Genomic DNA, 27,979 nt, shown 5'->3' with positions numbered 1-27,979 from the left:
CATGGCCTGATAGCACTATCAACCGACTCTGTTGACGACGGGCAGAGTAGCCAAATTGGAGTACAACGAGAGTCGACTAGGACCTCCACACATTTGAGCCGCGTTTCCTGGACAAGGGGAGTTACAGACACTGGTCGAGTCCGTCAGGACATCGATGACCGCACCGGTGGCACCACCAGTGAAGGAATTACCGCAGAAGCCTAGTCGGATGGATGGCGATTAGTATCTCACTCCTTATCGAGCAGGCGGAAGCGTAGTACTATCACTCACATTGAGTGCCGTATTCTGTTCCTGCCATGTTGTAACCGAGCTGATCACATTGAGAAGCGCAAGCTTCACCAGTCATACTACCCTTTTTGACATAACCGGAAGCCTCGACATTGAGAGCTCGAGCAGTCCATCCCTCGGCGATACAACCCTTGTAACTCCAGCCTGTGGGTAAGGCAATCGTCGCCGTGAGAGGGTTGGGGTTGATGTAGAGCCAAATGGCGTTGGGTCCACCACATTGTTGATTGGAGTTACCGACACAGGACATGTAGCATTGTCCCGAGGTGAGGAGGAGGGAAGCGCCACCGAGAAGCGAGGAACCGCAATAACATTCACCACCGTATTCGAGACCCGACATGGAGTATCCTCGGGCAGCGCAATAGGAGGTACACATGTCGACCGTCATACCAGTCTCATCCTTGAAGTAAGCGGCTCGCAGAGCTCGACCACCGACTTCTTGAATACAGGCTGTCTTGACGTAACCGTTAACGATTGTGTTGGAGAAAGAGTACGCAGGGTTGTTATAAAGCTGAATAGCGTTGTAACCTACCCAAAAAGCATCAGTAAGAGCCGAAAGGGAAGATCGCGAGACAATTCACCTCCGCAACCAGTAATAGGCGATCCAGCACAAGGAGTACCACAGACAGTTGATACGGAAAGCAAAGAAGCTCCATTGTCTAGAGAGTTGCCACAGTAGCATTCTCGACCAAACTCAACACCGGCCCATTGGTACCCTTGACCAGCACAGAAGTTCAAACAGGTAGGTACAGTCATCGCGTCGGAAGCGAAGCTGGCTCCGGTCAAGGCTCGACCCGAGACCTCTTTGATACAAGGGGCAGTGGCCGCAGTCCAACCATCTGGAAGGTTGATGGTGACAGAGGTGAGATCGGCACTGAGAGGTGCGGCGTTGAACTTGGTTGAGACGAACAGACTGATGGCGTTGTATCCACCACAAGTCTCGGTCCTGTCTCCGGGACAAGCGACGTTACAAGCAGCTGGCCTCTGGAGAGAAGCAGCGTTGGACAAGTAAGAAGCGCAGAAACATTGGTTTCCATATTCCATACCACCGACGGGGAACCCACCCGCGTCGCACTTGGCAAGACATGATTCGATGGTATTAGCGTAATCTATGGTGAAAGAACCAAGCAACGCTCGTCCAGTCGTGCCCTCGGCGATACAAGGGGTAGAGGCGACTTTCCAACCACTGGGAGCGACTGGAGCAGTAGACGTGGCTGCAGCCGAAGTGGAAGTCGAAGTGGAGGTGGAAACGGCGACTGAAACGGAGGGGACGACCACTGAGGGCACAACTACCACAGGAGCAGAGGAAGAGGACGCTCTGGATACGCTTGATGAGAAAGATGAGGACGAAGAGACCGCTGCGGCCGAAGCAGATGACGAGGAAGCAGCCGCCGAAGAAGATGACGAGGAAGCAGCCGCCGAAGAGGACGAGGCTGCCCTGGACGCGCTCGAAGAAGACGAGGAAGAAGAGGCAGCAGCAGAACTGGTAGGACCAGCAGAAGAAGCTGAAGACGAGCTCGCCCTACTTGCCGAGGACGAACTGCTGGTGGGTGCGACGACTGAAGAGGTAGCGGACGCAGAAGCTGAGCTCACACTGCCGCTCCTGGAAGAAGAGCTCGAGGAGGAGGAAGCGGCCGAGGAGCTAGAAGCTGCCCTAGAAGTTGAGATGGAGGTGGAAGTTGACGAAGAGGTGGATGTGGTGGAAGGTGCTTCCCAAGGGTTCTCGTCTCCGGCATCGTAGACTGAGTTGGTCGGGACTGGATAGGCGTTATAGGTACCGAAGTAAGAAACGTAGAAAGACAATTGTCCCCAAGAATAGACACCAGGAGGAAGGTTGTAACCGTATTCGTCAAAGTACCACGCTCTGTGTCAAGGGTATCAGCCATCACTGTTGTGTAGAAGAGGATGCTCAATCAGACCGCAGGACTCACTTGACATAGGACAAAGTGTGTCCGTACCAGCCCCAATTACCGTACGCCCAGTTGTTCCAGTTGAAAGAGTAGAAGTACATCCAGGGGTCATACGCCGCCCGCTTCTCGACCGTTGCAATCCTCCTCTTGTCCACATCAACCTTTCGTTCTTGCTGCTCATGAGCGTACTTCATCGCACGTTTCATGTCGGCGATGGCTCGCGCGTCGGGCACGAAGTCAGGTTCAGCGACGGGTGCCGCTTCCCGAGCGGGGAGGGATTTCGCCTCGACATTGGCTCCAAGAGCGAGAATGAGGAGGATCAAGGCCAAAGTAGAGGTGACGGAGGATTTGAACAACATGGCGAAATGCTACGTCTATGTCGCTGGGATCGAGGCTGATGGCGAAAACTCGACGAGGCTGCCGTGACAGTTATGTAGTGATTGGTCGGAATAAAATGTGAGGGGGTTGTCGATCCGTGAGTGAAGCTGCTAATAAGACTGGTCGATGTGCCGGACGAAGACTGAAAAGAGGGTGGAGCGACTTGGTGGTCGTGACGGAATGAGTATTATATATCGAGATGAGAGGGAAGATTCAGAGGGGAAAAGGAATGTCTGAAGACGCATAACTTAATAATATGTTTCTGAATATCTCGTCAACTTGACTCTCTTGCACCAGGTCTTGCCGAAGGTGGTAAACGTCTGCATGATCGGGGTAAACACCACAAGCTTGATACAAACATTAGCAGAGAGGCTGAGGATGTAAGGGAAACGAGCGACGGAAACGAGCATTCATCACTTCGTCTGATCAACGGGGGACCACCCTCAGGAAGTGATGATCTCCATGATATTGGGATGGGGCGATTGAGCAGTAAATATCCTTTTCCGTCGTCTCAACTGGTAGGAATGGTTCGAACAGGAATGATTAGAGTTAGCATGGGGACCTACCATTCCAAGTGTGAGGCACACCGAGGTTACGTTACCTGCCTTCTACACTGGCTTTTGCTGCATGTCGGTCCCTGGAACACCCCCAAGTAGGGGACAGGTAGTCACGAAGGAATGTGATCCGGTATGATGAGGTATGTCTCGTCGATCAATCAGAACGTGAACCTTGTTGTGCGCCACATGATCGATCGGATGGGATTGTTCGCGCAACGGCCCTTGAGGGGAGAAATAATCGACCACAGGTTGCTTACGCTGACTGCCATGTCCGCTGACTACCTTGATGACCTGCACAAGCAAGATGAAGAGGTCAATGTCTGTGCTGAAGCAGTGAATCAAGCTATGTCCGCCGTTGCTGAGACACTCAAAGTACGACTAGTAGTCGCCTCGAGAGATGAGGAAATGCCCATTCCGGATGTCCCAAACGCTATGTGTGCCTTGGTGATTTCCTGCGCGACTAAACCTGTCCGTTCCTCCCTGGAAGTGTCTCATCAGAATGACCCATTTGTCACCTCTACCGAGATCTAAAAGTGAGAAGCTCCGCATGGCGGCAACTTTGCACGTAGTCGCAGGGCGAGTAGCCTCGCAGCAGCAACTCATGCACGAACATTTGTTACCAACAGGAGACTGAGCCTCTGAATACAACCCTCTGATCTTTGAGTTTCCTGTAGGAACAACTGAGCTTCGAAATCTTGTTCCAGTTCAACCCGAACAGCGCTTCGGAGCGACACCTTCTTGAGCTTCCGTCTCCCGATTGCGGGACCAGGCCCATGTCACAAGTGATCATTGGAAGGGGTAGCAGTCTAGGAGACATGTTCTGCAACAGCAAAAAAGGGTGAATTTCGACCATCGATCCAACTAGATCCCATTGTAAGGGTCTGCCAAGCACGCGAAAGCATTCTCCCCCAAAGACGGTAGCGAGCCTCTTATGGCGATCTTCAAACGAGAACATGACAATTCCAGACATCCGACTTTCAGCGCATGTCTCGCCAGTGACTGAACAGGCGTCCACCATGTTGGTGAAGAATCGACTATACTATCGCTGCACACCGTCAGGGGTCGGGTAGGACCGAACCGTCCGGAGCTACAGCATGCGGTAACTCATTCACTCGTTCACCGGATGTCTGATTTACGCTAGCCTCGTCCCCACCAAACTCATGATGAGTTGTCCGCCCTGAGGTCTTTACGGCTGCGATGGGGCTGAATTTACACAACACACTCGATTGGTCTGGATTTTCCCAACAAGCGTCGTTTGTATTGATCATGTCCAAATGTACTTCTCATTTCGCATGGTCATCAGCATCAGGTTCCACCGTAGACTCACGACCCTGCCGACTAGTGAATGGTGTCCCAGTATCGATTGACCTTATGGTTCCTATCAGTCGCCCAATATTGATGATAAGTTTCATTCCATTCCTTCCAGATCACAAATGTGTGTATCGACCTCAGAGTTTGGAGACGCATTCGCAACCAGGAAGACAATGTCTGTACATGTGATTGTTGATTGCTCTAGTTGTACCCCGGTCAGTGATTCATCTGCTAGGGAGCGGTATCTAGCGGATTGAATCAACCGACCATGCGTCGTCCAATCGCAACCAACAACTCGACAGTTTGAGTCGCCTACTAAGGACCAGCTCTGACATGATCCCAGGTGACGGGTCGGCATCTCAGAGCTCAGTCATTGTTCCGTTCCATGAACCGCACAAGGAGTAGCAAGAAGGAGGGAGCAACGGTTATTACAATTGACCGATCAGAGCTTTCAAGACATGCAATGTCTCACTTGCAGGTTTCTCTTACCCTTTCATCGCTTTGCCCCAATGGCTGCATGGACACAATGCATGATGGGACTGCGTCTCAATGACTTCTCGGGACGTTATTCGATTGTTGGGATACGGGGACAAGTAAAGAGAGACAACATTATTGGTACCATTCAATGAAGGAACGGATGAACGACATGGCGTCGAGTGATCCAGTAGCAGGTGGTGTTAATGCGGCGAGGATCATCTCCGCGGGTCGGCCTCCTAATCGGTATGCACTATTGGATTTTTTCCCTAACAACGCCATGGCGGTCGGGGCATTGCACATGACACTCCGCTATCGGACACCCATCTAAACTCTAAGGATCTCGTGATGATGATGTCGTCGTCGTCGTACAGGTACTCGTAGTTCAATGCGATGTACGTTCATGACTGTGACTGCCGCCGGACAATCGTATACCCGATGTTTTAGCGGGAATGGAAAAGTCAAGTTGCACATATGGTGCCAAGGAAGGGGAAAAGAGGATAATCCATACGTACTCCAGATCTTGACGTTAGGAATGTACGTGATCTTTAGCACTGCCGACGACGTCCGGGAATGCAGATCTCTCTCATCTGGTTCTGTTCGGCTTCGATGGACACGACACCAGTACAGTGTATAGTAGAATGACGATGATCTCGCTGTCTCCTTCTACTCCTTTCGATGATGTTCTGCTCGATTCTCATCGCGGTCGAGAGCATCAAAACGCCACTGATGCATGTACGAGCTCTCGCGTCTCCTGTCTTCAGGGAACAATTCACCTATCACATAATAGGTCCGTTCTTTTGGCCTTTCACCAACGGTAAACCCACTCGCGACGATCTTTTCTCTGTTGGAAATCCTCGCGAGACATTGCGTGAGGGATCGTCGCGGTATTACGGGAAACTATTTGTCAGACAGGATGAAACGCGGCTCCTCGTCATCATCGTCTTCCCGTTTTCGTCATTGCACAGACCCGGGCACATCTCCTCTGGTGCTGACGGTCCTTGCAAGCAGTCGAGGAAAGACGGAAGGATCCGTCCCACTGTTCGTTCCCTCATCGAAAGAGGTGAGTCGAAAAAATGATACAAATACCAATCGTCGAAGGAAAAAACAAAAAGTTGAAAATTCACCGGGTCTCACTTTACCCTTACATCGTGATCGACAGGTCCCAGTTCTTTCCTTTTTCATAATTCAATACACAGGGAATGTGTTTTCCTTCTCTCTCCCACTCTCCGCTGACAGCCAGCCTTATCCCCTTCCCGTGGAAAAAATCCAAGGAAACACTGCCTGACTAAGCCTTCGGGGTGGTACCTCCGCCATTCTCGGCATATGTTCATGTTCTTTTCGCCTTGCCCGCTCAACCTGACAATGTAGACTGAACGATCGTCTCCCCTTCTCTCCACCCTCACCTCTAAAAGCCGTCACTCTCACGTAGACACATCGCCTAAGGGACTGAACGTAGCAACAGGGAAAGAAATCATCCCGGGGGTTTTCTCGGATGCTCCAACTCTGGAACCGCTGTGCCTCACCCGGTATGCGTACAATGATTTCGTGTTCTTCTTGAGCTGCGACCCCCCGATGGACTGCCTCGTAGGACTTTCGGGGGGAGTGAGATCAGGAGAAGAGAGCAATGAAACAGGCGCAACAACCTTCGCGGGGGGGGGCGGCACGACTGCGATTGCGAAAATGCGTCATGCCCATGTTGATCAACTTGCATTCTTTTTCGGCTTTTGATGTAATCATTCTGTCCTCTCTGTTTCCATCATCTGTCCCATCACTACCTCCGGGTGTCTCGCAATTTAGATGTTCCGAATCATAACCGCATCGGCAAGAGTAGCGGACTCAATTATTTGTTTGATTGAAACATGAGTAATTGAGGGAAAGAGGCAAAGCGTCGCAACTTGATCATCCCCCTCTTGATGATTACTTGCTTGCTTTGTTTCGGAAAGGAAAGGAAAAAGCAAAGTACGACTGACTGTATATAGTCATCGACATTCGAATTCGTTCTCTTTCGTTGTTTTTATCGTTTTGTCCATCACCACTGATTCGAATCGAACGACCTCGTTTGTTTTGCGATCCGACACGCATAAGGGACAAACATCGACCGCAACTTTCAAATTCCGAAGTAGATCTGGATCTGTGAGTCACAAGATAAAGCCCACGACCCTACCGTTCCACCAACCCCCAAAGTACCCCTCACCGGATCTGATCATTACGCATCAGCCGTTCATCCCGCCGGAACAACACATCCGCCCAGTCATCTCATCAGATCTCGTTACGTTCCAGCGGCTGGCTTAGCGTCGAATTGAGTTTCAAGCTCGGGAAAATAAAGAAGCAACCGATTAATAACGTTCCCGTATCATCGTCAACCGTCATATCTCATCATCGCCCCACCGTCAGTTACTCGCCCAACGCACCATCGCAATCAATCAATTAAAATCAAAATCAAAATCGAAATCACCAAACCCGACTGGGTGCATCGTTTGTGATCGGGCGTAACTCTATAGGAAAGGAGTCGAAACGTTTCATCAAGAGAGGGGTATCATACTATTCCTTACCGCATTGGACGGCGAATTCGGCGCCGTAAACAAAGGCTAAGCGAACTCATTTATCGTCAAGCACGAGGACAAAGGTGCGTTGGCAGTCAAATGACACGGGAGGGGGCGAAGAAGATACTTTACCTGATGCTGATATGATCAACTATTCTCTTTGCCATATCCCCACTGTCCTTCTAATAACCCCCATCTTCCTCGCACCGCCTCGTGAACCGATGCCACTTGCTCGCTGACCCGAAACCCGAACATCATCCCAACCTTGATCCTCCTTTCGGACCGATTGCCACTATCATCCACACATCCTTCGGTCCGTCCCGACCTGGCTTCTGCGTCTGCAATCATATCTCACCTTTGTGCACATGATGCTTCCATCCTTTGTTATCTGGCGTTCTCCCACCTCCTTGCACCAAACTCTCCTTTTTGACGAATGGAAACACTCCCGTCCTTCCTTCATCTTGTTTCATTTCCTTCGACCTACCTATTCTTGATCCGTCATGTTCACCGCTTCCTTTCATACTCGGCATCTTTGATTTCCGTCTCCGCGCCACAAATCCCGAATCGTCAACAACCCAACGAATGCGACACGACCATAGCTTTCCGATCCAATAGTCCTGACGCATCTCCATCACGACCTACAACGTCCGGTCCATCCCGAGACGATCATCGAATGTTGCGGTGCGAGTCTCAAACCAGACGACTGTCATCCAGTAGCTGCATCTGCAATAACGACAGATGCAACCAGGCGATATCGACAGCCAAGAAGGTGGCGAGATGAATTCGAGTGGGATCAACTTTGATGAATTAGGCAGGTGAGTGGCAAGCAATCATCTGTGGCAGTCAGTTATGGCGATACATATTAAGAGGTGGTTTTACTTCCAGAACATACCGAATCACGCCTATTCAACATCCGCAAAGATCAGCAGCTTTCCAAGGGCTGTATCTATCCCGACTGCCCCTTTCTCCACCGTTAATACTTCAGCTTGATTGTTGGAATGCCGAGGGAGAACTTATAATACCGTAAGTTTCGCAGTCCGATCCTCCCACAATCATCGTTTGACTAATATCATCTGTCCGATTCTCAGCTACGATGAGCTGCCTTTCCTGGTCTGCCATCTTTCGCTTCAGACACCCGAAGGTGAAGATGCGGCGATGATCGTGACGCCCGAAGGCGAGCGAGTTTCGCTGCTCTACGGATCACTGGTCACCACGCCAGCGGAAATGAACGATCAAACCGGCGCTCCAGGCCTGTATCTTGTTTTCCCCGACGTGAGCGTGAGAAATGTTGGAAGGTTCAGACTGCAGGCCAGTATATTGCGGATAACGGGGTAAGTGATGGTCTAGTTCGTTGAATATGGGGCCGTTGCCGTCCGAGACTGACGGACAATGACTCGATCAGAGGACTACCACTCGATACCTGTGTGACGGAAACGTTTGAGATACTACGAGACGCGGACTACGTCGCACCACGTAAGTGTGATCGAACCTTTCTTGACTGTCTTAGTGCTTCTGCTAATAAGGATGCGTTCTCATACCAGCTGTAACTGAACTCACGAGACATTTCGACGCTCAAGGAATCGTTCGATTCGGATTACCTCGTTCAGAATGGTGATTCCGACGATTCATCCCCCACCTCTCATCAACAATCAGCCACCCTGCACATTGATACCCTGCAACACTTGATACACAAACAGCGGACTTTAGGCTTGACCAGATATATCTGAACAAACAGCTCAGTCAAATAGTATATTACCGAACTTGTAGTCAGTCATGCGATACATGCTCCTTTGATTCATTGAAAACCGATGTCTGTAGTCATTAGTCTTTACCTTCTTCACCCTCGAATACATCAGTATACCTTTTGGATTCTGTCATCATCTTCAATTACTATCATTCCGTACATTGCTTGTACGCATATAAGCACAGGGCAGCGCAGGCTATGCTATCCATGCACAAGTGGTAACTGATGGGACCAATGCGATAACGAGTGACTTGTGTTGTATCGAACAGACAAAACACCACCATCAAATGCGGAAACGGTCATGCGCCGTCGTGCTCATCGAACGTATCCACGACTGACCTAGCCATGTTATCGCTTGCGAAATGTCATGCTATGCGTCATCCTACATACTATACAACAGATGTTCTACCCCACACTTCAAAACCCAAGTGCTGACTGCCAGAACCTCAAGGATCTCTTGCACTACTGATCGGGCTCCCTTCCTTCATGTCATGTTTCGCTCTCACAAGATTGTATCGGGCATTCCGCCGTTCTCTCTCCTCGTACAAGATCTCTTCTCTCTTCTCGTCCGCTTCTCGTCGAGCTTGATTTATCGAGGTGTATACGTGGGCTCCTGTTTGGGATCGGAAGGCCATGTCAACCACCAGTCCATGCAATCTCCCCGAGTACCGAGCAGCGACTTCCGAGGAGGGTGTATGTCTTTGGCGTGCAGTATGACCGAGAAGTCATACGATGATGAGGAGGAAGACTGGAACGTACCCAAGACGATGGCCATGGTAAATGCTGCTGCACTACGCGATGAATCGGATCGGTCAGATTTCAGATTTCGGTGATATGAGTGGATTACCTTACGGCATTGTGAGATCTTTGACTCCTAGAGGAGGCATTGTTGTCTCTCAAGTCATCCGACAGCGCTGTGAGATCGTGAAAGCAAGGCAGCAGAGTGTACCGAAGAATCTCGTGTGATCAAACATCACCTTGATCGTCGTCAGTGCGACCTGGTAGAGCGTTATTTCCGATGGATTTGATCGACCGTGGGAAAGTTGACGTTGAGTGCGCGCCTGCCTTCGGGTGCAAAAGCAAATAACGACGACAACAATTCAATCCCGCAATCCATCTTTCATCACCCAACTATCGTCTTTCTTTCATTTCCTCTCTCTTGATCTCTCCGTTGGGCCCTTCGTATCGCCTATTTCCAGGGTTGGAATCAAACAAGATGAGCGACGAGATCCTCCGCAAGTATGTACCACTCTCGCTTTCCTCTTGCTCTCTTCACATGTCTCTCGTATAGTGGGCGAAGACATGCTAATCTTACGTTGAACGATTTTCTACTCTCCGCACGATTGCAGCTCGGCAGCTCTCAACGCGTTGAAACGACATCAACTGGTGTCTCTCTCTAAAAGATATGAATTGAGAGCCAGTGGAAAGGTGAATCCGCCCCAGCCAGGTTTCCTGATAATTGTTGTACGATTCGTTCGATGCTGACAGTTTCAACTCAGAACGTCGAGATGGTCGAGAGATTGCAAGACTGTGAGATCACTTTCCCAACCTGACATCTCTCCTTCCTGGCCGGTCTTTCCTAATTTCCCTACTTCCCTGCACGTCCTGGTCCAGCCTCGTCCTCGGTGTGATGCTCACATAGATGTGCGCAGACGCTATCTCGCATGCACACGACTTGGACTTCTACATCCCCGAACCAGCATCCACACCTGGACCATCGGTCCTGTTTTCCCCTACTCTCTCGGAACCCGACAGTCCCTTGCCGCAGCATCCTATCTTGAAATCCCAGACCCGTGCTCCGACCCCACTCCATCACAGGCTCTCGCAAGCAAGTATCGTATCTCGTCCATCGGAAGCATGGGAGGTTTTGTCAGATAGTGGGGCGAGTATGATATCGCCAAAGAAGACGACGCAATATGAGAGAGGTATCATCAATTCGGCGAGTGTAAGCTCATGGAAGAGTGCGAACAACGGAGAAGCTCTAGCTGAGTTTGGAGGTACGCTGTCCTACACCCGGCAAGTAAAGGTATCAGCTTGTTGCTCATTCATGTACCGTAGGGTCTCACTCAGAAAGACCACGATCGAACAGTTCGATGAGGGCCTTGGCCACTTCATTGACTCGACGAGGCTCTCGGATTCTGCTCGGACGCAGTGTTTCGGCTTCATCTCATCTCAGTCTTGATGCCGAACCCCCTGTGGCACATTCTTCGCAAGAGGAAGTCGAAGCCGTGGAGGAGATAGCGGATGCCATTCCCCCTTCCCCCGCTTCAACCGTCGGCGTCCCAAAGCGACACTCGACCATCAGCTTGCTTGAACGCCCCAGCACCATCCGACTGTGCTCTCCAGCTCCCACCTCTCCCAATTCAGCAAGCGTCAAAGATGAGGCCGACGAACTCCCTTTCTTTGGCCAAGCGAAAAATCTCCACTCTCTGAATGAAAGACGCTCCATGGCGCCTCTCCGACCGCGTACAGGATCAGCAACGGCATTATCCTCTATCAATGTCCTCAGCCGCAAATCAATGCCAGCGCTCATCAACTCTACTTCTGCCTCTCTTTCGAGTATCTACCCCCCGCTCCCAATAATCCCATCGGAGTTTTCGAAGCCAACCCCTATCCCTGGATCTTTTCCCCCCCTTCCCCCAACACCTTCAGCTAGTAGGGTCATCTTCGGCTCTGGGGCGGACTCCGGCGTCTCCAACAGACAATTTTCTGAAGCGGCACAAGCGATCTTAAAAGAGATGAATGCCAAGTTACCCGAAGGAAGCGTCAAATTTGGAGAAGAGTACCTGAAAGGGAAGAAAGCAGAGATCGACAAATTGGTCCATGTCAACAAGGAGCTTGGCACAGGAGGATGGGGCCTAGGGGCAGGAAGCGCATCCACTAGAGATAGGTATGCCGAGGCTCATCAGAAAGAGTTTGCAAAGTAAGTGCAGAATCAGCCTCCACAAGGGGTAATAGCTAATCGACACAAAAAGGATGAGCTCAATCTCGAAATCCTCCACGTTGGAATCGTCGATACCGAGACAAACTTCTTTTACGACTAGCGACCAGCCAAATCAAGTCGTCCCGAAGCGCAAACACGTTCTCACTCACTCTAAGTCGTCTGCCAGGCTACCTTCTGCACCCAATGGTCTTCCACTCACGGCCTCAGAAGACGATAAAGCCATAGACAGAGATATCAAGCGCGCTCGATTGTCCAATGGTCCCCACTATCTAGGAACTCTCAGAGACGCAGGGAAGAGTCTAGCACATATCCTTGGGGAAGAAATGGGGACTTCAGGCGACACCGCCTTGAGGATGATGAAAGAAAGGAGGGCGAAGCGGAGATCTAGCTTAGCTGGAAACAAAGGTGAAGGGGAGACAACTCTGTCGCGACCTGCATGATTCAGCTAACGCGTCTGTACCCAGGTCGGAAGCTTACTTCTCGATTTGGCTTTCTGCGCAAGAGAAACAACGCTACTGCCACTTCCGGGAACTTGGAGGCATCGACCTCATCTGTCACATCCCCGCCTAACAGCATTCCCGCTCCGACTATGCCTCGGAAGACATCAGTCTATGCACCTCGAGATCCCCCGCAGCCTCGTAAGAAGTTCGACCTCGACGCTTCACTTGCCCAGAGACCGACCCGCCGGAACTCCACATACCTAGCAAACGTTATCAAGCGAAATCCAGAAATTTTCGAAACCGTCGAAAACCCTGCACAGGTAACAGAGTCACAGAAAGACCGAGGGAGATCAACATCGGCCAATACTATGCTATCATATGGCAGCAATGCCTCGCGACGCCCGAAAATCCCGGATTTTGCTCCTCCGGGCGGCCATAATCCCACTTCGGGATCTACAAACACCCTCGGTTTGCCAAAATCGCAGTCAATGTCATCTTCGTTCGGTTTGTCAATGAAGAAGCAGAGTCAAGCGGATTTAATTCACAATGCTCGACCTGCTCCACCACCTCCCACAGCTACTATCGTGGGCAGTGCACTTACACGACCAGCCGCCATCAACCGTTCTTCCACGTTGCATCTGCCTACCGCATCCTCACTTGCGCGGATGCAGGCTACCGTGAAGCCGACGCCAGAAAGGCCTCTCCCTGTTATTCCATCTAACGCTTCCGCTTCCGGTACGTCTCAAATACCAAGGCTGGGGAGTACCGTTCAGCCCTTTGGAAACGCCTCATCGAGGAGTAATTACCTTTTTGAATCGAATTTTCACCTGAACAAACCTTCTTTACCTTCGCCGGCTATGAAGAGACAGCTCGGAGGAGCAAGCAGGACCCCAATGAAAGGCAAAGGTGCTGCTTCTTTCTCTACGGCAAGGGTGCGGGCCAAGACGTCAGGACTGAGTGCGGTGAAGAGTCGAGGTAACTTGAAGGAGGAGATGGAGATCAAGAGGAAGAGGTCAGAGATCAAGGCCAGGCAGGAGAGGATCGGAGAGGAAAGAGAGTTGAGAGAGATGTTGAGAGGGTGACAGGGTACGGCGTCGGTCCAAGTGGCTGAGCTGGAGAGAGTCAGTGAGGGCTGCGACGGAGAGATGCTTGGTCTTCCATAATTGTTTCTTGCTATACCCACCTGTGGACTATATTATACCCTCGTGCTTGTCTAATTGTATAGTGCCCATGTATAAAGACGGTGCTTATCTGTCCATTTGGGTTCAGAGAGACATTGTATCCATTCACAAAGGTGTTGTACTGATCTACTACTTTTTCAAGCCCAACTTCCTCCTTCTCATGGCTGCTGCTTTACCCGCTCCTGCCTTCTTCTTCTTTCCCTCTCCCGAAGGAGTAGCGATTCCGCCATCCGACTCCAACTCTGTCGTAGCAGGTGAATCTCTAGGTGTTGTCCCATTCCTCGAACCTCTCCCTTTCCCATTCACGGTGTTCCTCACTCGCGGAGCGGGAGTAGGCGTATCGATAGTACTGGATCCATCTCCATCCTCCTCATCATCGTCGTCTGCACCAACTTCGTTATCTCCGGTGTGATGAATGGGTGACGGTCGGAGGAAACTTGGGAGGGAGGATTGGATGGACGGAGGCAGACGGGAGATTGTTTTGTTGAGGGAAAGAATGATGAGGTTGAAGAACCATGTCTGGGTGATACGTGGCGGCTGAGCTAAGCCTGTCAATGGTTCGAGAGATCCATCGTCGTGAGGCTGTGATGATATTAGAAATACGATCAGTCAACTTATATTGGTGGGTTTCCTCATGGGTCCTGTCGATGTAGAACCGATACGGCTTGCTCATGAAGTGACAGCCGGTCGACAGATTTTACTAAAGCTGAGACTGGAATGGAAAAGTTGACTCACTAAAAACACTTGATCACCGCTGACGATCAGTTCCAAAGTCCCGGCACCTTCATTCCCCTCGACCATAGGTACTCTCACCTTCCTCCTCCTTCCTATTCCATTAACGTTCACATTGACACCACCCTTGTCCCCACTGATCACGACTCCCGCGGCAGACCTCGCAGAACTGACGAAATACTCGATCCTCCTTTGGTGTTTACGATAGTTGAGATTGAGGACGAGATAGTGAAATCCGGATGTCAGCAATGTGAGGAAGAGAAGGGTGTGGGATAAGGTGGGTCGGTAGCGAGAGTAGTAGTAGCCTGTTCCTCTCCATCGTGGAACACCGTTCTTGTGAAAGAACTGGGGGAGGAAGTGAGATAAAGCTCAAGTCAGCATTGGGCGGATGAGGTCGAGTAGGACAAAGCTTTGTGCTTGAGGCCAGACGCGTGCAGACTTCGTGATTTCACGGCCATAAAAGCCTTGCGAATGCGTTGGTGGGCAAGGGAACCAACGGTCACACAAGTAGGAAGGGATGCATAGATAGGCTTAGGATAGTGATGCAGAACGCAAACTGAAGCAGCAGGAAAGCGAAGGAGGAGTACCTCAACGAGTCATAGTGTGATGACCTGCCCAAACTCACATTATATCTTTCCCTCCCTTCGGGTGATCTCAAGATCTGAGCAATCACTCCCAACCTCGCAAACCGTTCTTGTATATTCTTGACCCCGGGATTCTTGTCGGGACTGACCAGAGTTTCCAAACATCAATCAACATTGCTCATCTGCTGCGCCTTTCTGCTCACGGCGGACTCACTGTAATGTGAGTGATTTCTTCCTGTACGCTTTTGTGATTTCGCTAGTGGTAGCAGATGGATCCACACCTATGTGATTGTAGAAATCGACACCTTTGCCTATGGATATGTCAGAAGACCAGTATCACATCAGCTTGACATGGCCTCGTTGGGCAACGTCAGAATGAGGGTATGAATCGCTGATTGAAGATATTTTAGGTGACTAGAGGGCGAAGAGAGTATAGACTCACCCTCTGCAGTCTCGAGAGCACTGACAAGATCGAAGATCTCATAATCCTCTTTGGACCAGCTAGTACGAGCCACATCCTGTCAATCTGACCGACCGGAAATGACAAGTAGGAGGACAGACTCACGCAAACGCCGTGGCCGCAAAGGTCAGCACGGCAAAGAGGAGCGCCAATGTGAACCTCATGATTAAGAGGTCTTCTGAGGTGTGTATAGCTCAAAAGCAGTAGCAATAGCAGAAAGGAAGGAGAGATGAGATGGAATTGACTTTTTCGAAATTGGTTGGAACAAAGACGCGTTTCGCCCTGGGTCTCCATGTCGGTTAATCACCTTGTTCTGTCTGACCTCATCGTTTCGAATGTGGATCTTGACTCTGCTGCATCTGCGACAATAAGGATCCTGGACCCGTGGATCGATCGATGATCGATGCTGGCTGGAGCTGTATAGAATCTATGTCTAGTATCGACCACCTCGGTCCTGCAAGTCTTGACAGTCAGGTCACGATTCCTTTCGAGTACATCGAACGACTCGAAGCTCTATCCACTTCGGCGATGTCGGTGTATGAAGAATCCTTGCTACACTGCTGTAGCCACACCACCAAGTGGAGCGCTTTCACCTAGTGTGATACTGAGTCATTGCTACAGTCTCCAGGGAACGAGATCAGATACATGACAGTCAAAATATACGCTACACAAGACTCTGTCGCAAACTTCAAAACGCCCTTCGCACTTGTACCCTTCGATACTCTCGAAGCACGCTCTGAAAAGTCCGCCCAAGGATCATTCTCGAAAATGACTTGGATGGATCGATATAGCCACCTAGTTTATCCGTCCGACGTGGTAGATATAGTCGGGCCGAAGATAAAAGTGGCGCGAGTGGGAACATAAGAAAGTACGAACGAGGGGGATGCTGAAAGCTTTTGAATCTTAGGACATGACGAGAATACTCTGACGAGTCATGATAGGGCGAGTTGAGGATATCAAGACACGTTGAGGACCGAGGGTATATCTAATACGCTCAAGTGGTACTTGAGTGCGTTGCATCGACAGCGTGGCTGAAGAAGCAGTCGGTCGGAGTCGGGTCGTTCATGTTTGTGATCGTGTCGCTGCGGGGTTATGACATGTCTTCTTCCAAAAACATATTGGTTCTTGACACAGACTTGCAGGTTGTGAAGATGCCGATAGTAGACTGATTGCGCATGTACATAAAACGTGTATCTCACTGTCCCTTCTACGCCTGTGTGTTTCGCTTGGTCCATTCCCTCTGAAACATACCGCTTGTCAGAGCCAACGCGATCATATACATTCGCATCAACGACCGTGTCTTCCGTACAACAGTCTTCCCCGATCCTGCTATGGTAGAAATAAGAGATGTGAGCATTTCAAGTTATATTCCCCATACAACCGTCCAACCTTTCTGGAGATGTCGTCAACACAGTCCTGCGGGGCGCCCATATCCTCTTCCCTGCGTTCTTCTTTCCGTGAGCCCCCTTCTTCCCGAAAGCGGAGGGGGACGGTCCGAAAAAGGGAAAAGGTGTTCTTCTGGCCACCTGCTTCAACGATTCCCTCAAGAGAGTCAAAAAGCTTGTCAGACAAGAGATTGACCAGAGGGTTCATCAAAGTGATGGCGTACCATGGAGAAAAGAGAAAGAGAGAGAGAGAGAGATCATGATGGAAATTTGGACAGGACAGGGGAAGGGAGGCAAGGAGGTACTGTAGGTGTGTGACACGAGGCATTTGGGATAAAATGAATGAAAATGATTTAATTCCAGCGGGTGAGGAGTGCAGTGACGCGTGGCGACCAGTGACGGTTGAGACGCGCTCGGACCCACATCCACATCCACATCCACATTCACACCTCATAACCCACCACTGCTATTGTTCACACATCTCATCGCTTCCACCTTCGACACTTTCGTCTACCACTGTGTCAGCAAAGTATCTGAACAGAATAGATAATCGAAAATGGTATGTCATCTCGCCGCTACCGGCCCGGCACGTTCACCTTGATACGTACTACACCACTCGCTCCGTACCGTATCACTCCTCCCCGTCTCTAGATGACCGGTGGCAAGTCAATCGCATGCTGACTGATTCATTCCCCCTTCTCTCCCTTACAGGATAAGATCAAGGAGGTGAGCTTTTCGTCTTCGTCTTCCTCAGAGCTGGAAGCCCAAAGCTCATGCCATACATGCTTTGTAGCGATTCACCATTCTGGGTCAGAAGATTGAGGCTGCCGAGGCCAGGGCGGAAGCTGCCGAAGCTACGAACAAGAAGGTGAGTGAGAAGGCGTCAGAGTCCCGTCAAGTAGGTGCTGACTGAACCGCGCCTCTTCTCTCCTTCATATATCATCACTACGACCGTCGACTTCGTTCGCTCACTCATTCACCAACGCCTATCACGTCTATGATTACCACTTTCCCACAGCTCGACCAAACCCTTCTTGAGAGAGATCAAGAGATCGCCTCACTGCAACACAAACTCTCACTCGCCGAAACCGACCTCGAGGCTGCTGAAGCTAAGGTGAAAGAGCTCAAATCAGCTTCAGAAGAGGGTGAGACTCATCGAACCACCGGCGAGAACTTGGCGAGGAAGGTCCAGTTGTTGGAGGAAGAGTTGGATAAGGCCGAGAAGGATCTGAAGGAGACTACTGAGAAGTGAGTTTGGCAAGCTACGTTCCCTTCCTCTTCTCTTCGGACCCCAGCTGGCTGCCATGAGGAGGGCCTCCTGCACCTCTGTAGTCCCTTTGCCTCTATCTCCCTTGGCTTCGCATCACCCCCTTCATTATGTCCGAGCTGTCCCCTGCCGTTCTTCCTATGGTGTCCCGTTTTGCTCCATCTGTACTGCTAGGACATAACTAGTGTCGGTTCGCCGTGCCAGCTTCAGCATCACTGACGCCCTCCCTAGGCTGCGCCAAGTTGACGTCAAGGCCGAGCACTTCGAGCGCAAAGTACAAACTGTCGAGCAAGAGCGAGACGAGTGGGAGAGAAAGCATGGAGTGAGTGGAAGCTCCTGCATCGATGGTTGCATTCCTGTATTTAACACTGACACATGTCGGTTTCACAGGAAGCCGTCGAAAAGTACCAGCAGTCCAAGCGCGAGCTCGACGAGGTGGTCGCGCAGATGGAGAGTTTGGTGAGTCATTCCTGACGAGCTATGGTCTATACCTCAGACTAATATGGTGCACATGGTATAGTAAGAACCTCCACCCGCACGCTCATGATCCTCACCTCATCCTTGTCACGCCTTTTTCTGCATATACGAAACCTACGAATGCATTTTGGTCTCCTATACTGATAGCCCGGAAGCCGGAGTCGCGTGTTGTAGCGCCATGCATGAACCCAAATCTAAGTTATCTCTTCGACTCAACTCTATGACAACCCATCCGCACCGCCACCTCGCCAGGATATCGCGTTCATGAATTGCGGTACCACGTTGTATTGTTCTGGGATGAGTTCGAATAGGTCAACGGCCGTTCATCAGCGTATTCCAGAGCGGACAAATGGATGTGGAAACTCACGTCCTCCAAATCGGACTACCGCATGATAGACGAGAGCCACTATGAGAGCAATGAAGGGGATCCGCATGGCCGAAAAGAGGTCTAGTGACAAGAAAGCATTCGCAGTCAGGTTCATAGCTGCTCCGTTACCATAACCTGAATGCCCAACTGACCTTTGAATCGTAATGAGGGATTGCCACCGTTTCGCCACGTATCATACATCTTGTCCACTCTCATAGGTGAGAAATTGGTGATCTTGACATTCTTAGCCAGGAATGTATGAGTAGGGAGATGACTATGTGCCGGTGACGAGGTATCAGCGTTTGGCTCTTTGAACGACTGCAGTGGGTATCATGCTTCGCGAAGGAATCTGACGGTCACAATTCACATGAAGCTATGCGAGACAGACTCACTAAATTGCCACGCTCGGCGTGGTGAAAGTGGACATCAGGACCGTCACGGCCGCTCGCGACAGTGGCCGAACGTATTCGTTTTCTGCGGAGAAGGGCCATGATGGAGATTTCTGTCAGATATGACCGCCAAGACCAATATCGTGGCAAAAGGGCGACCGAATGCACTCACGATACTCTTCAACCCCAAATTTCACCTTCTCAACACCCATTTCGATCTCCTACAAAACCCCCAACAACGTATCAGTCGACACCCAGCCAGACCCAGCGCAGCCAATCAATATCCGTAGACGTTTCATGTCATGATATCCCACTCACTCCAGCTTGGACGAAGTCCTCTCCCCTCGAAACCTCCTCCATCTCGACCCCGTGTTCGTCGCTCTTCGCCACGGGTGCGAAATCCGAGTTGTCATGGAAGACCATCCTCAACCACGGTTTCTGAGCTGTTATCCTCTGAGGGGCTGAGGGGTCCGTATCTGTGGAGACGTAGATGACAGCGGCTGATTTGTATCGTTGTGCGAATGTTGTTAAGTCCTGTCATGGGATCGTAACATGACATCAGTCGAATCATTCTCTCATTGGGGCACATATGTCGTGGCGAGAGGCGAGGTGGCAGCTGAAATCATGACACGCTACATACACGGTGGAACTCTCTCAAGTTGACTAATTGACAGCCTATCAGTCCACCATTCTGTTATTCAGTCAAGTCAAAGTTCGCCACTCACCCTCGCCATACTCCGCTCCGCCATAGAGGACCAGTACTTCCTTGTCACGGAAATATTTCTCCAGGTCAGTTATCGGTGATCCTGTTGGCTCCTCGAGTCGTAATCTGCAAGATTACGCCTGTGTCAGCTTATCTGGTCCGCTACAAAGCGGGACACTGAGCTTATTCCCACAAAAGGTCATAGGTAGGCAGGGAGTGGATGGCGCAAGTCAGGTGGGTAACACTCTTTCCCATTTGGACGCACCGCCTCAGTAATGGGTCGGGGACATTGTACAGCCCTGATTGACCGAGTAAGTCTTGCGGAGGTTGTAGTGGGGAGGACATGGGGGTCAGGTGGAGAGCGTGGTATCTATCTCTGTACGCTGCGTCGAATGGGAAAGAGATCGAAACTCGATGCTGACCAAGCTGTCATGCTACTTGGCTGCCTGTTGATTGCTGATTATTGATCATTTGATCCGTTGTCGACGCCATGACCGTCGACCACCGGCTTCTCTTTCGCGTTCGCGGGGTCCCGAGGGAGGGACGCGGCGGTTGAACCAAATAACTTACCAGAACATGACCGGGGATTAGGATCATGGTTGTAATGGACAAGATCCCATCTGTAATAGAACCCTTATTAGGGATTGGCGATCCCCCCATTTTGGCTGGCTGGTGGCTACCCTGAGGCCTAACTAATAGCTCGCTCTCGCTCGCTCATTCACTCAATCACAAGCCTCTTCCCTTGATATCCCATCCCATCCTCCATGTCCTGACCTTGACCTCACTGCAAGCATTGATCATCATATACATATCGACAGCATACCCACACTCCTTACGGCTCTGTTACCCGTGGATATCGGTCTCGGAGTTTCGATCGATAGCGGCAAGAGGAGGGAAAGGCAGTGGAACAAGGGGGACCCATACCACGCGCGCGGTCCAACACCTTACCCGACTTCTTCACCCTTCGCCTCTCCGTGATTGATCACCTTCTATTCTGCTTGATCTCCGTCACGACCCTCCCGATCGGAGATGTCATCACCTGCGCAGAGAAGAGGGATGATCCCGCCGCCTGGAACCTGGTCATCGTCTTCAGCGCAAGGACACTCATCTGAGGATGGCCGGAGATCGTTTGACCAACAACACTATTCCGCCGAGGCTTCCTCGTCGAACTCTCGTCGTGCATCCGTCGCATCCATTCACAACTCGCCCACATCCATATCGTCTTCATCAAGACATCACGTCCACCGTTATGGTCCTTCAGCAGGGGGAGACGATGTATATTCCTCCAATACAAGAGACGGCTCGGGAGGAGGAGGAACGTTGAGATTGCCTAGAATCACGACATCGAACATGGAGAGCAGTGATGGAGAAGGCAGTGGACCGCGAAGCGCACCCACACGTGGGCCACTTCGACCACCACCACCTCCGAATGGTATGAATGGACCCCTGCGATCATCCTCATCACCGGATCCTTGGACGACCCATTCACAACGTAGCTCACCCTCAAACTCACCTATCGACCATCGACCCAACTTTGCTGCCAACGGCGGAAGCGTCAGTCAACAACCAGCACCTGCACCTGCTCTGGGACCGACATATCTCTCTTCAAATCCAAAAGAGTCAGCTCGTCGCCCCAGCCCTTCACGACCGAACTATCCTTTACCTCCTCTTCCTAGACAGTCATCCGATCGCGGCGACGGAGAAACAGAGCGGACGATTACACCTCAAACTTCGCATCATTCTCTGAGTGATAGCGCGTATACTAACGACACGACACCTCAATCCTCGACAGTCTCAGATCAAGGACAACAGCCCACACTGGCTTGGCCCCAACCGAGAACGAGAAGGGACGGGACGACGTACTGTGGTCAATGCGGACAAGTCGTGCACGGCCAATTCGTCAGAGCCATGGGTAAAGTCTATCATCTGAACTGCTTCCGCTGTAAGGTAAGCCCATCCAACCCACCTACTGTGAGACGGACACGTCACTGACGATATGTCGTATCGACATCATAGGACTGCAACAAAGTCGTTGCTCAGAAGTTCTTCCCGGTCGAGGACGGTGATGGCATGTACCCTCTTTGTGAACGCGATTACTTTGCCAGACTCGATCTCATCTGTGCGAAATGCGATCAAGCATTACGGGCTAGTTACATCACGGCTTGTGGTGAGTCAGCTTTCATCGATATGTTACGGTCTGTCGCTGAATTAGTTCGCTGCAGGTTCTAAATACCATGTTGAGCATTTCACCTGCTCAGAGTGCGATGTTCTCTTTGGACCAAATGATTCTTACTACGAGCATGGAGGAAAAGTTTGTAAGTGCACAGATGCGGCATCATTTCGCGCGTTCGAAGAATCTTACAGGCCACGCAGACTGCCATTATCACTATTCAACTCGCTTCGCGGTCAAGTGTGTCGGTTGCGAAACGGCGATTCTAAAGCAGTTCGTGGAGATGAACAGGAATGGAAGAGATGAGTGCTGGCATCCTGAGTGTTATATGATCTCAAAGGTGTGTCCGGTCCGCATTACTCCACCTCAACATATCTGACAGTATCGTAGTTTTGGAACGTCCGACTCGCCTCGAAGACATTCAATACGCCAGCAAGCTCCGCTGTCTCATCAACCGTCTCCCTGCTCGAGATGTCCTCCCGTACCGCGCCAGGTGCACCGCTGAACGCCCTGGCGCCCACAGCAATGCAGCCCTTGACGCCCAGTCCGAACTCTGAGAATGGGCTCACACCTGGGGAGCTCAAAGATAGACAAGAAGCGATGGAGATGAGAGTACAGCAAATATGGCATGTTCTGTCAGGATACGAGGAAAGTTCCGCCGCATTGATTGGCGACATGCTCCGGGCTGTCAACGAGAGGAGATTACTGGATATCATCCTGCTCGCTGAGAGATTCATCCTGCATGTGGAGACGCTGTTTGCTGTGATCGATGACATAGAAGCACAGTTTGCTTTGGCCGGGGCTAAGGGTAAGTGAAGCAACGGAAGGCCGTCACAAGCGTAGTTGCTGACTGCGCTCCTGCTGCTGTACAGGTATGTCACACGCACGAGAAGCGAAGCAACTGTGTCGCAAGCTTGTCAATCTGTTTTCCACCATGTCGCAAATATCTCCTTCCGGCGGTGCGACGCCAAACACGAACGAATTATTCACCCTTATCACGCAGCTCGCTCATTATCTCAAGATTTTGATTCGAATAGCACTGACGGGGTCAATCAAGCTTGAACGGGATCATCACAATACCACCGCTATGACGAACTGTTTAGCTCGGTTGAATCTCCTTGCAATGGATGGAGGCGATCCGACGGTGAAGAGGAGAGGAGATTTCCCGGAAAATCAACCCACTCCCAGGCCATCAATCAGAGCGGACGATAGGGATGGCGGAGCAGCGGCATCGGCAGGCGATGAAGAACAATTGAAACGAAGTATAGATGCTCTCACGAGACATCCTCGAGGTTTCATATCAAGCACGCAGGATGTGGCGTATGGGTACCGGAGCTTGGCAGTGGGTCGCTGTTTGCGGTCACGATGATAAACACTGATGGATCTCTTGATAGCCCGAAATCACTGGTGAGACAACATTACGGGGACCGCAAGATGAGAACTTCATCCCTCCTGAGGGCTGTGCACACTGCAAATCTGCTATCGAGGAGGACTGCGTCCGATTTGGCATGTTCAACCGTTGGCATTCTGCCTGTGTTATATGTCTCGTCTGCGGAGAGACAGCTGTGCAACCTATTCGAGATGACACGACCGACGAAGGATCGGCGCATTCTCATACCGATGCATCAGCGACGAGACTGACTTCTGCACCTCGACGAGTACCAGCTCGGGCGGACTTCTTCTGGTTCGAGCCGGTACGTGCGGATCAAGTCCCGAATACGATATATTGTGGACCACACCATACCACATCGTGCAAACAGGGTTTCTCGGCTGTTTCACGGTTGGAGCAGTATGTCTTCCTTCTTAATATAGCATTGAGACGGCTGTATGTTCACTTCAGGATACACCATGATCTCGAAAGTGGTGAGTTCTGACTGTGCTTTTCACTCATCGGAAAGAAAGCTAATCAGATGATTAGTGCGAGATCAGGGGATTTCCGATCGACCGGAACATGAAGTGAAACGGATGAAGTCTGTTACTCTCGATCGGAAGTTGTCCTCTACAGCTCGTCTTCCTCAACGGTCCATGGTCGTTGAGAGCCCGGCAGGACGAATGGCCGATGAGAACGGACAGGTCGTCTCTGCGCGAAGTGTTGGACCTCTCACACCTGTAGCATCAGTGCCGGACATACGTGCGGAAGTCGATCTGGACGATCCGCCAAATTCTGCCACGGTCGATGTTCTTCGTCCACCTTTTGCACGGAATAACACTCAGGTCATGATCATCAACGAAAATGCAGATGATGACCCGAACGCGATGGGAATGCCGAACATCGCTCCAGAAGATGACGCGATCACACTGGGTGACATACCGATGTTGGCTGAGCAATCGGCGAGAGATAGAGACTTTGCAGAGGACAAGACGTTGCTGTCATCACTCAATCCGCTTCAGAGCCTGATATTGAAGCATTTTGCCCTGTTGCAACTGCAGAAGACAGGCTTGGGACATCTGATCGAACTGGACGAGGTGCTGGATCTTCTCGAAGTTAGGAAGAATCAATGGTGGAACAAAATCTTCAAGGGGAATGCAAAGAAGGATCAGAAGAAGAAGGGTGAGTTGCTCTAAGGCTATCGATCGTCAGAGCTGATTGTTCACCCATTTCAGGTGTCTTCGGCGTACCTATCGAGATTTTGGTAGAGAGAACGGGGTCCGACTCGTCATTAGGGGCGTCGAATGCGCAACTCAGAGTCCCAGAGTTCATCGAGGATATCATCTCCACGATGAGGCAAATGGGTGAGTGGATCAACAATTTGTATATCTCAGTCATAACTGACATGGATCGGGTCCAGACATGGCGGTAGAGGGTATTTTCCGAAAGAATGGTAACATTCGGAAGCTTCAGCAACTTTGCGATGCTCTTGACAAGGACACGACCGCGGTCAACTTGCAAGATGAGAATGTCATTCAACTCGCCGCGTTACTCAAGCGGTTTTTGCGAGAGATGCCAGACCCGCTTTTGACATTCAGACTGCACAAACTGTTCTGCGCTGCTGCTTGTGAGTAGATGTAATCTGTGTTTTGGTCCGCAGTCGCTCACTTCTTACGTTTCTAGCTATGCAAAATGCTGAAGAACGACGTCGATGTCTTCACCTCCTGGTAGTCCTTCTTCCGAAATACAATCGGGACACAATGGAGGTCCTCTTCGTCTTTCTCAAATGGGTCGCTTCGTTCTCTTACAAGGACGAAGAGACAGGATCTCGCATGGACATGGCAAACCTTGCAACTGTCATCTGCCCTTCTATTCTTTATGCGAAAGGGGCCAATGCCGCTCGGGACGAGAGTTTCATTGCGATCCAGGCGGTCCAAGAACTGATGGAAAACCAAGACGAGTTTTATCATGTCCCTCCCGAGTTGTCGTTCGTGATTCAGGAGAACATTTATTCTATCTTCGCAAAGGAGCTCGATCTACCGCCGAAGGAGATCCATCGACATTGTTCGAAATACATGCAAGCAAGAGGAGTTGCTGTACCGGCGCAAGCATTATCGCAGCAACAAGGGCAACGCAACTTGGGATTGCCACCGTCAACGTCAACAGCTCAGATTCGAGACAGACCGAGTGATCCTCGACTTGGCGCTCATCGTACGGATAACAATCTCGCTGGCGGAACCGACCAAAACGGATACCGACCAGCTCCACCTCCGCCTCCTGGACAATCGAGCGCAGCTCCTGGAGCACAGAATTCTCGACCAACAAGCTGGATCCAGCAACAACCTCACTCGCAGAGGGGTTCCCAACAGAGTCTCCATCAGATCACTTCACCTTCAAATAATAATTCACCGTGGAGAGGCGCCGGTGGAGGACCTTTCCAAGGTGTAGGTATAGGTGCAGCGCATACTGCGAGTGGATCGAGAAACTCCTCGCGAGGCTCAGCACCCAGCTCGCCAGGACCAGGGGAAGAGAGAAGTTCAACCCAGATGGATAGGGAAAGATCCTGGACCCCGTCTACTGGAGATGGGGGCCATACTCAACACCCATTAGCGCAACAAGCACATCGGTAGAGACGAGCATCGGGGCGAGTGTAGGTACGCGGAGATGGGGAAGTGATACTAGGAGCAGACAACATTGAGGTGTGACAGGCTCTTGACGAGGAACCAACCGGACGGACGGACAATGAATCAATCAATCATTTCAATCACTTCTTTCCCCTTATTCTGCAACATCATATTATTGTTATTTGTTTCATATTTGCGCCAGGGCGCGGCAACACATACCGTTGTGTAAGAGAGACGGGGAAGACTAGCAACTGCCAGGATTGTAGGTAGCCCTTGATGCAGTGATGGTTGCTTGCATGTGGTGACGCTTTGCGAGACGAGGTCCACGGTGCAATGTTGTTTCTTCCTACTTCTGCGTCGAACCGGTAGATAGTCAGGTCATTAGGGATCAAGGAGGGTGCGAGGCTGATGATGAGACAAAGCAATGGCGAGTGACCTAAGCGGAATAGGATGAAATACAATATTGTCACCTTTCTATCGATCTACAACGATATATACACTACGGACAACACCTTTCCCTTCTTGTTGAGAGATTATGATTCGCCAAAATCTGTCGCTGCAATGATCCAAATCTCCCCACCTCCTTCACCTTGCTCATCAACCCAACCCAAACCCTCTCTCATCACACAATCGTCCAATGCGACCCTGACCCTCATCTCCGCCCAACCAGTCTGCGCTCTGACCTGTCTATGAGTCAATTGGCCCCCTGTGGTAGCTGCCAGGGCCAAGAGGGTCGATTGGTCGGTATCTAGTGATTTGGGTATGGTGCGGATGAAGGTCGTGGATGAGGACGGTGTGGGATGATGGAGTTTATAGCCTGCTCCAAGAGGAGAGAGTATCTCGAGCGAACGCAGTATATCTTCACGTGTGATCTTTCCTTCTTGCGTCGTTGTCGTTGTGCTTTGTGGTCCCCTACTTGGACCCCCATCTGGGATACCGCTCGTAACGATTCCACTTCCACTCTCCGCACTTCCTGCGCTGACGGCCACACCTCCTCTGCGTAATTTTTCTATCCGCCTTATCAACTCGCCAATCTCTATGAGACCGCCATTTTCACCCCGTGTAGAAACACATATGTCCACCACCTGGACCGCCAGTTCGTACTCCCATTCACCCATCCCGATCATCTCGTTCCACCACCCTTTTATCCCACCAGCTCCTCCCCCTCCTGCTCCGGCAGGTGTACCAGCCAGAGGGTCTATCCCCAACGCCGCACACATTCTCTGGAATTGGTGTCTGAACGCAGGATCTTTACGAATGTCATTACGATGTTGGGAGCTGAATGCGAGCAGGGCGGTACGGAATGAGGCGAGCTGCGTCTGGAGGGACGTGAGTTGGCTGGTGGAGAGGGTGGTCGAGAGGGTGGAGTAGGACGAGGAGGTCGTGGTGTGACGAGAGAGGGCGGAGATACCAGCCCCTTTCCGCATGATGATTTACAGTGGATCGGAATGGTGGTGAGTGAGATGTGTAGTGGCGTGTCAAGAGTGATTAGGTGAGTCAAGACATGGGCTGAATCTGGTTTCTGTGGATGGGCGGGGGATGGAAGCCGAAAGTGGCTGTGACGGACTCGATCGGGTCGAACGGGGTCCACGATATCTTGTTGGTGTGGGGTGATGATTTGATGAGCGGACTCGGACGAGGGGTGGGCTTCTATGTATACCAAAACAACAAAACGAGCAAAA

The 27,979-nt window shown here is 51.0% G+C and overlaps 9 protein-coding genes across 9 annotated transcripts; 4 read left to right on the top strand and 5 right to left on the bottom strand.

The window, feature by feature from the left end:
- Window positions 1-18: 18 nt before the first annotated feature.
- On the bottom strand, window positions 19-2,554 carry IAR55_007025 (uncharacterized protein; the record flags this gene model as incomplete). Its single annotated transcript, XM_066950101.1, has 4 exons — window positions 19-200; window positions 271-813; window positions 867-2,149; window positions 2,217-2,554. The coding sequence occupies 4 exons, from the start codon at window positions 2,552-2,554 to the stop codon at window positions 19-21; spliced, it is 2,346 nt and encodes a 781-aa protein (XP_066799316.1).
- Window positions 2,555-8,199: 5,645 nt separating this feature from the next.
- On the top strand, window positions 8,200-9,076 carry IAR55_007024 (uncharacterized protein; the record flags this gene model as incomplete). Its single annotated transcript, XM_066950100.1, has 5 exons — window positions 8,200-8,276; window positions 8,347-8,484; window positions 8,550-8,792; window positions 8,864-8,934; window positions 9,003-9,076. The coding sequence occupies 5 exons, from the start codon at window positions 8,200-8,202 to the stop codon at window positions 9,074-9,076; spliced, it is 603 nt and encodes a 200-aa protein (XP_066799315.1).
- A 575-nt stretch (window positions 9,077-9,651) lies between these two features.
- Window positions 9,652-10,092, bottom strand: IAR55_007023 (uncharacterized protein; the record flags this gene model as incomplete). Its single annotated transcript, XM_066950099.1, has 3 exons — window positions 9,652-9,818; window positions 9,965-9,996; window positions 10,058-10,092. 3 exons carry the CDS (start codon window positions 10,090-10,092, stop codon window positions 9,652-9,654), a joined length of 234 nt encoding a protein of 77 aa, XP_066799314.1.
- A 329-nt stretch (window positions 10,093-10,421) lies between these two features.
- On the top strand, window positions 10,422-13,671 carry IAR55_007022 (uncharacterized protein; the record flags this gene model as incomplete). Its single annotated transcript, XM_066950098.1, has 7 exons — window positions 10,422-10,444; window positions 10,555-10,633; window positions 10,705-10,735; window positions 10,858-11,202; window positions 11,264-12,128; window positions 12,181-12,554; window positions 12,614-13,671. 7 exons carry the CDS (start codon window positions 10,422-10,424, stop codon window positions 13,669-13,671), a joined length of 2,775 nt encoding a protein of 924 aa, XP_066799313.1.
- Window positions 13,672-13,899: 228 nt separating this feature from the next.
- IAR55_007021 (uncharacterized protein) lies at window positions 13,900-15,710 on the bottom strand (the record flags this gene model as incomplete). Its single annotated transcript, XM_066950097.1, has 6 exons — window positions 13,900-14,352; window positions 14,506-14,847; window positions 15,128-15,230; window positions 15,301-15,397; window positions 15,529-15,587; window positions 15,652-15,710. 6 exons carry the CDS (start codon window positions 15,708-15,710, stop codon window positions 13,900-13,902), a joined length of 1,113 nt encoding a protein of 370 aa, XP_066799312.1.
- A 1,777-nt stretch (window positions 15,711-17,487) lies between these two features.
- Window positions 17,488-18,672, top strand: IAR55_007020 (uncharacterized protein; the record flags this gene model as incomplete). Its single annotated transcript, XM_066950096.1, has 6 exons — window positions 17,488-17,490; window positions 17,643-17,657; window positions 17,725-17,799; window positions 17,950-18,179; window positions 18,430-18,520; window positions 18,589-18,672. 6 exons carry the CDS (start codon window positions 17,488-17,490, stop codon window positions 18,670-18,672), a joined length of 498 nt encoding a protein of 165 aa, XP_066799311.1.
- A 221-nt stretch (window positions 18,673-18,893) lies between these two features.
- Window positions 18,894-20,479, bottom strand: IAR55_007019 (uncharacterized protein; the record flags this gene model as incomplete). Its single annotated transcript, XM_066950095.1, has 9 exons — window positions 18,894-18,967; window positions 19,043-19,123; window positions 19,195-19,316; window positions 19,435-19,516; window positions 19,604-19,652; window positions 19,750-19,965; window positions 20,072-20,094; window positions 20,157-20,260; window positions 20,400-20,479. The coding sequence occupies 9 exons, from the start codon at window positions 20,477-20,479 to the stop codon at window positions 18,894-18,896; spliced, it is 831 nt and encodes a 276-aa protein (XP_066799310.1).
- Window positions 20,480-21,163: 684 nt separating this feature from the next.
- Window positions 21,164-26,303, top strand: IAR55_007018 (uncharacterized protein; the record flags this gene model as incomplete). Its single annotated transcript, XM_066950094.1, has 11 exons — window positions 21,164-22,081; window positions 22,151-22,301; window positions 22,357-22,449; window positions 22,508-22,644; window positions 22,695-23,112; window positions 23,177-23,646; window positions 23,699-24,167; window positions 24,223-24,855; window positions 24,909-25,037; window positions 25,094-25,300; window positions 25,357-26,303. 11 exons carry the CDS (start codon window positions 21,164-21,166, stop codon window positions 26,301-26,303), a joined length of 4,572 nt encoding a protein of 1,523 aa, XP_066799309.1.
- Window positions 26,304-26,830: 527 nt separating this feature from the next.
- IAR55_007017 (uncharacterized protein) lies at window positions 26,831-27,724 on the bottom strand (the record flags this gene model as incomplete). The annotated part of the gene is made up of 1 exon (XM_066950093.1): window positions 26,831-27,724. The coding sequence occupies one exon, from the start codon at window positions 27,722-27,724 to the stop codon at window positions 26,831-26,833; it is 894 nt and encodes a 297-aa protein (XP_066799308.1).
- Between the last annotated feature and the right edge of the window lie 255 nt (window positions 27,725-27,979).

The sequence above is a fragment of the Kwoniella newhampshirensis genome (assembly GCF_039105145.1).
Source record: "Kwoniella newhampshirensis strain CBS 13917 chromosome 10 map unlocalized Ctg15, whole genome shotgun sequence".
In the NCBI taxonomy this organism is placed as follows: Eukaryota; Fungi; Basidiomycota; class Tremellomycetes; order Tremellales; family Cryptococcaceae; genus Kwoniella; species Kwoniella newhampshirensis.
The sequence above is the reverse complement of the archived record's forward strand: the minus strand, read 5'-3'. Positions and strand labels throughout refer to the sequence as shown.